Source organism: Ceratina calcarata, unplaced genomic scaffold (assembly GCF_001652005.2).
Source record: "Ceratina calcarata isolate Rehan_Ccalc_2016 unplaced genomic scaffold, ASM165200v1 scaffold428.2, whole genome shotgun sequence".
NCBI classification, from domain to species: Eukaryota; Metazoa; Arthropoda; class Insecta; order Hymenoptera; family Apidae; genus Ceratina; species Ceratina calcarata.
The window spans coordinates 967,436-974,452 of record NW_017166501.1 but is presented as its reverse complement, the minus strand read 5'-3'; the positions used below and the strand labels follow the sequence as shown (position 1 = coordinate 974,452).

The 7,017-nt window shown below is 43.2% G+C and overlaps 1 protein-coding gene across 2 annotated transcripts in view; it reads left to right on the top strand.

Moving 5' to 3' along the window:
- form3 (FH2 domain-containing protein formin 3) overlaps positions 1-7,017 on the top strand; it is a 16,293-nt gene that overhangs the window by 7,546 nt on the left and 1,730 nt on the right. For both annotated transcript variants that reach the window (XM_018027667.2, XM_026815073.1), the window contains exons 6-25: positions 399-540; positions 611-790; positions 1,092-1,487; positions 1,633-1,821; positions 1,933-1,994; positions 2,057-2,245; positions 2,442-2,613; positions 2,692-2,799; positions 2,868-2,938; positions 3,013-3,139; positions 3,194-3,446; positions 3,508-3,617; positions 3,679-3,820; positions 3,887-4,021; positions 4,083-4,233; positions 4,301-4,428; positions 4,520-4,636; positions 4,712-4,866; positions 4,944-5,298; positions 5,474-6,897. In XM_018027667.2, the coding sequence (XP_017883156.1) occupies positions 399-540; positions 611-790; positions 1,092-1,487; positions 1,633-1,821; positions 1,933-1,994; positions 2,057-2,245; positions 2,442-2,613; positions 2,692-2,799; positions 2,868-2,938; positions 3,013-3,139; positions 3,194-3,446; positions 3,508-3,617; positions 3,679-3,820; positions 3,887-4,021; positions 4,083-4,233; positions 4,301-4,428; positions 4,520-4,636; positions 4,712-4,866; positions 4,944-5,298; positions 5,474-6,897 (4,606 nt within the window). The remainder of the gene's footprint in view (positions 1-398; positions 541-610; positions 791-1,091; positions 1,488-1,632; positions 1,822-1,932; positions 1,995-2,056; positions 2,246-2,441; positions 2,614-2,691; positions 2,800-2,867; positions 2,939-3,012; positions 3,140-3,193; positions 3,447-3,507; positions 3,618-3,678; positions 3,821-3,886; positions 4,022-4,082; positions 4,234-4,300; positions 4,429-4,519; positions 4,637-4,711; positions 4,867-4,943; positions 5,299-5,473; positions 6,898-7,017) is intronic.

Here is a 7,017-nt window from a genome sequence, read left to right as displayed (position 1 = left end):
TTGTTTATTATTAGCAATTTTCTTCCGACGTCTGATTTCTTTTTAAAAAATGCATTTCTAAAGTGCATAAACTTTTGGGATTGATTGTATAGCCAATACATCCTTAAATGCTAAATGTTATGATAAACGCGTGCGATGCTAATAATACTGAGTAACGTAGATCGAAATGTAGAACATTATCATTTATGTGAGAGGATTTCTCTTTTTAATTGAAAATAGCTGGAGCAAAGATAAGAAGGATGATAGTACAACGAGGAACGGGATAGTTTGATATCCGGAAACTGGTCGAGAACTGGAGTAGAGAAATAGAAATTGTAGAGTCATGTGTGTCGAGCGGGACAGAAATAGAGCGAACAAGGGCTTAAAATGTACGCAAGGTGACGATATTACTATTACAGGAAGAGCCATGCGCCGGACTTGAGGGTGCAACTCGACGTCTTTGACGATCAGCGAGAAGCCGACGAAGAACTGTCGAATCACGGACCGCCAGGGATCGATCTCTCGTCACACGTGGACGTATTTTACGCGATTCTCGGACAAGTAAGGGCAGAACTATGAATCTCTGATAGCTCGATAGAGTCGAGCATCAATGACCCGTATTGTGCACCAGGTCGCAGATACTCCGCAAGAAATACCGTTCTTGAGTATTCTTCAACATCTGCTGCGGTTGGATCCCAAAGATCCTGCTAGCGATCTGGCATGGGACACGGCGGAGACGTTAGTACATAGAGCCACGCTGCTGGAGAACCGGGAAGACGCTACCAAACTGCTGCGCTCGCCTAGTCTTCAAGTAATTACGAGTATAGTTATTAGAATGATAATTAAATCATAATTTCAGAAATTTTTTTAGAAAAGTTGGTATTAGAAAAAATATTTACGATACTCTGGAAAATAAATGCATTTCGAGTAGAAGCATTGCAATATACATTCACTTCTGATATTTTGCATATTTTCAGAATGCATATTCAACTCTACTAATCATTATTTCGTATTATTAAATGATCGTATTTTTTAACACACCTTCCATGTTCATCGCATTATTATTCTTTTGAAGAATTGGAGAAGAAACAATTTATTTTTTCATTCCTTAGACGAACCTTTGCTGCCATTGTCGAGGCAACGACCAGACGTGCGGGCCGTCGCGAAAGGGTTCGTTGGCGGTGAGCAACTCGTCGCCACCCCAGCCGCCTTTGCCACCCCCGCCACCGCCTCCAGCACCCGTTGGTCCGTCCTCCCCGAGTTCATCTAGCCAAGGCCGCGTTCTACCGCCGCCTCCACCTCCGCCGCTGTTCACCGCCAACGCGACGCACTCTGATGCATCGATGGAACTGCCGCCCATCCCGCCGCCGTTGCACGCGCTGCCGGTTGCTCGGGTGCCTACCCCCGAGCCCCAGAACAATCATGCCAAGCTGCTGCCGCAGCAGGAGATACCCACCCCCAAGACGAAGATGAAGACTATCAATTGGAACAAGATACCTAATCACAAAGTATTTATTTATCTAGATTTATGTTTACAAAAGAGCTTCCTCACTGATTCTCATTAAAAATTATTTTTTGTAGAAAATCCACCCTTAAGATGATGTATTTAACTTTTGCCATAGGTGTTTTTTAATATCAGTTGTACATCTTCAGGTGATTGGAAAAAGGAACATCTGGTCTTTAGTCGCGAACGAACACCAGAATTCACCTATGGCTGACATAGATTGGGCAGAGATGGAAGGGTTGTTCTGCCAACAAGTACCACCGGTGTTACCTGCTGCCTCGTGTTCCTCCTACGGTGGAAATTCTGATGCCGAGAGACGACGTCGCGAACATACCGAGGTTTCTCAATACTCTTAAATTTCATTCATTTTTACTAACACCTTAAATATTTTATGTTGCATAAAAATCTGTGATCTCTTTAACATTATTTTTTTGCTTCTGTTATTTCAGATCGCACTTCTCGATGGAAAGAGAAGTTTAAACGTGAACATATTTTTAAAACAGTTCCGCAGGTAAGTGTACAGTACGACTTATAATCTTCTCATAAACTGACAATAATTTAATGAATTCTCAGTTCGAACGAGGACATAATTCGATTAATAAAAGACGGGAGTCACGACGAGATCGGCGCGGAGAAACTTCGCGGTCTCTTAAAAATTCTACCGGAAGTAGACGAACTGGAGATGCTGAAGAGTTTCGATGGTGACAAGTCGAAACTTGGTAACGCCGAGAAATTCTTCCTTCAGCTCGTCCAAGTACCGAAGTAAGTAAATCTACAGCGTGCAGATTTCATTAATTAAAATTACGACTCAACATTTAAATGATCTAACAATTATGTATTTTAAACCGATGCCATAAACGTCTCATTTTTCATAATGATCCACAGTCTACAAATCTATTTTATTAATTACCTTCCGATGATATATTATTTAGAATGATCGAATCATTTTTGATTTTAGTTACAAATTGCGTATAGAATGTATGCTACTGAAGGAAGAGTTTGCTGCTAACATGGGTTATTTAGAACCGAGCATCAATTCGATGATTCTAGCCGGCGAGGATCTAATGACGAACAAACCGCTTCAGGAAGTACTATACATGGTTCTGGTCGCTGGAAATTTTCTCAACTCGGTAGAATAACAGAATACAATTAAATGTGACGTTTATTTAAAAATCAATACATATAAATAATAAGTGTTATAAATGTAGGGTGGTTATGCTGGAAATGCTGCCGGAGTGAAGCTATCCTCCTTACAAAAGTTGACTGAGATACGAGCAAATAAGCCAGGAATGAATCTCATCCATTACGTAGCATTGGTAAATTCTATTCTCTTTATTCACACATTCATTTGAGTTTAGTTTAATTCATTCTTTTTATAATACAGCAAGCTGAGAGGAAGAGGAAAGATTTGTTAGACTTCGCGAAGAGTATGACTGCTCTGGAGGCTGCTACGAAGTAAGCAATTTTCAAATCAAATTAATTGATTCAAATAATAGAAATAACGTTCCCCGTTTTATTTCTATTATAAGAACTACCACGGAACAGTTGAATAACGAGTTTAACGCGCTCGATACGAAGATAAAGAAGATCAAAGCACAGATTAATTTATCCTCGACGGAGGCCGACATACAAGAACAAATGGCACAGTTTTTACAGGTAAATTTCTTTAAAACAAGAATGATCATTAAAAATTTAATGAGAATCTCTTAGATGGCGGAGCAAGAGATGAGTCAATTGAAGAGGGATATGGAAGAACTGGAAACCCTCAGGCGGTCACTGGCTGAGTTTTTCTGCGAGGACAGTAACACGTTTAAGATCGAGGAGTGTTTCAAGGTGTTCCACCAATTTTGTCAGAAGTTTAATCAAGCCGTCGCTGAGAACGAGAGACGTAGAATTCAAGAGGAGCAAGTGTTGGCCAGGCGCAAGCAACGGGAGGAGCAGCTTTTGGCTAAGAAACGATTATGTATGTTCATTCATTTCTCAAGCTATTTTAGATATAATCTTTTAATAAAAAAAATGTACAGTGACCAACGCCGAGCCGACCTCTGAATCCGAATGCAATTTGATCGACTACGATCCCTTCGACCTCGCCGGCAGTTTACCTCACAGAAGTTATAGTCGCGGCGACGTTAAGGTACGGTTCAAACAACAATTTATTTTTTAATTCTTGTTAAACCTGTTCATATTTAAAACAGATGAGAAGAGTGCAAAACGGAGGTGTCACTTCCGACGAGGACGTCTCGATAACGGGCTCGCCGAGCATACGACGACGTTTGGGCTCCTGCTCCGGTGGACTCGCCGATCAGCAATCTACCAAAGAAGAAACATATTCGCCAGGTTCTATCCCTTACGCTTGAACATTCTTGATTTTCTTCCTATTTTTCTGATTTTTATTTTTCATAGATGTTACGCCGAACGGTACTCTTCGTCGCCGAAGGAGTAGGATACCTTGCGAGGGCGACGACGGTAATCTAATGGACTTCTTAAGGACGTCGGGACAAGATGGCTCTCGTGAAAGGAAATCGTGGGGCAGTTTAGGTGAGTACATTTTAAGCCAAGAAACTTATTAAAACAATATTTAATTATATACATATTGTAGATCGTTCGTGGGCGAGAAGAGCTCGTGGCCAGTCTCGTAGAAGCGATCTTTTGAACGCAGATTTCTCGGGTGATCGCGAAAGACCGAGTTCACCATCGCCTCTAATCGAGAGCAAACCCTTTTTACAGGAGGAAGAAACGAAACCTGCAGGGTAAGTGAATTATTTATCAAATGTGGAGAAAATAGAAATATAAAAAACCGAATGAATATTGAAATAGGAAAGCGTGGAGGCAGAAGATCGAGGCATGGCTGTCGGAGAACGAGAAGGAAGACCGTGCCGGTGAAGAACTGCAGAGGAAAGCGAGGCAGTTACGCAACGTGAATCGACGATCCTTCGAAGATTCAGGTATATATACTGTTTAACGAAATTATGGTATTACGAGATTTGAGATAAAATTAATAATCATGTATATTGCGAATTTTAATCTCATCCGCAGAAAGCGAAGGAAAAACGAATACCCACACCGAAAGTGGCTCGACGTATCCTGAGGTTTACGATTGGCGTCCGTCAGTCGAAAAGACGGACGTCATGCGTACAATGGAAGCCATCGAAGGTCCTCTTCATTAACATCTTTTATTGCCCATCTCTTCTGGAAATTTGCACAAACTCGAATTCGTTTTCGTTTCAGAAGCTGAAACGCATCCGTCGCAGAAAGACAAGTCCCCGTGGCGGAAGTCCAGCTTAAACGTGCCAAATAGTATGGAGGAGACTGACCCACGTTACTCGCGTAGACTAAGGTCGAGGCTCAGCGCAGACAATATTCTAAATTCGAGTACCTTGCAGGTATACATTTAATTAAACGATTCAACGATAGAAAAATAGAACAGGAATTTGATGCGATTTTCTGTACATATTTACAGTCCATCAAAGAGGAGGAGAGGAAGAAGAACAAGATGAACGACAACGGTAGCACCGGTCAAGACGAGCTGACGATTTATCTGCGACAACCTTACAACAATCCTCAGCCCTCCGGATCGCGGAGATTTTCGAAACTGAAGAGGGACAGCGACGAAAAGATCATCGACAAGATTGAAATCGATTCTGACAATATTGAGACGCCACCGGCGACCAGGAAGCTGTTCAGTCCACCGAGGGAGGTGAAGCCGGTCGAGAAGGAACCGTGCAAACGGGAGCGTTGCAACGGTTCCTTCCAGAGCAGAGATTTCAAGAATTCGATGGCAAAACATTCGAACAGCAGCACGGACCTCGGGACAAGTATGATCACAATTACTTTCATTCAGGAAATCATAGGAATTATCATTTAAAATAATATGTTTATTGATTCTATCAAAAAATGTTATAAAAATAAATTTATTCATTAAGCTTCAATTATTTTATATAACAATTCGTAATACACATTTATTATATTTTACTTGGCGTTTGATTTCAGGCAATTTCGATCGCTACTCAGCGGCGAGACGAACGCGAAGATACAAGAAGAACCAAGAGTCATCAGAGAAGGAAGCGAAACAGGAAGCAGCCTTCGACTCTTCGTTTGAGGAGAAGCCAGCCGAGAGACCGCATACTCTCGCACTCTCGTCGGAAGACAGACGGAACGAAGACCCGATGCTATCCGTCTGGCAAGAGAAATTGAAACGCAGGGAATCGAGCTCGTTCGATATCGACACGGCCGTAGCAGAGATCACTCGATCCGGAGAGGATCTCCAAAGACTCTCGCGGCCATTGGCGCACCGGAATTCGAGGTTGCCCGTCAGTCAACCTTCAGCAGTGGTCGCAGTGACGAACACCGTTCTCAGTCCTGTGATGCAGGAATCTCGGCCTCGCGAACCGTCGCTGACGGTGCTCGAGAGAGCCGTGACGAGTCGCGAACGACAGAGGAGCATGATCGATCCTAGTCAAGTGAAGGAAGCGATTCGATTGACGAGCAATCCACCGAGTCAGGTGAACGACGATCAAAGGGAACCCTTGAGTCCTCGAGCTCGGACGTCGAGGCAAAACGAATCCTTCGATCTGGTTGACTCGAATCAAAAGGCAAACGCACTTAATCAGATGAGAGATCACGACAAGAATCGAATTAAAGTTCAGGATGATAGTTCGTTTCATCCTAAGTTCGATACTTCCGGTACTACTCTGTTACCACATTCGTTAGGTAAAGTCCGTGAGCAAGAGATGAACGACGAAGGTTTCGAGGAGACGCAGAGCTTAGTTTCGGAGACTCTGAGTCAAGAAACGTCGTCCGGGAATTATGAAACCGATACTCACGACTCGACGCGATGTTCACCGGCCGAACTGCGTTACACGGGAACGGAGAATCGTCCTGTCGAGGATAGGAAAATCGAGAACCCATTGAAATCGTCTTCCTCTTCGTCATCGACTCCGTCGACAATCAAAGCGTTCGAAAAACGGGCGAACTCTATGAAACGCGTCGGTGAGAAGTCCAGTTTTCTACCGAAGCGAATGAACAGCGTGAAGAGGGACGTTGCTGTGAGGAAAACGGAATCGACGCAGAGGAATTTGAATCCGTTGAGCAACAATCAAAATAGGAACGAGGTGGAACGTTCCGGGTCAAGAAGCAGCCTTCGGAGTTCGAGGAGCTCGCTGAACAGTGCCACGTCTGTGAACACCGTTCGAAATTTGGTTCCGAGTCACACGCATTTGCGTACGTATACGTCCGCGATTTGTGCGCTGACCAACGACTTGCGAAAGAGTTTGTCGCACAGTCCGTTGCCGCCAAAGAGTAACGAGAAACGTAGGACGAATCCGAGAACGACCGTTAGCAGGATACCTGCGAGCAGAAGCAGTAGTAGTGGAAGCAGCGTGGGACCAGCGAGGACCGTTCGCAAATCCATTGGGGTGAGTTTTATTATTTTTCATAGAAAAATGAAATACCAATAGACAGAAATACAAGAATGCCTATAGTGAAATAACAGAAATCATAATACTTGTGTCATTAACACTAGAACGACTGAAACT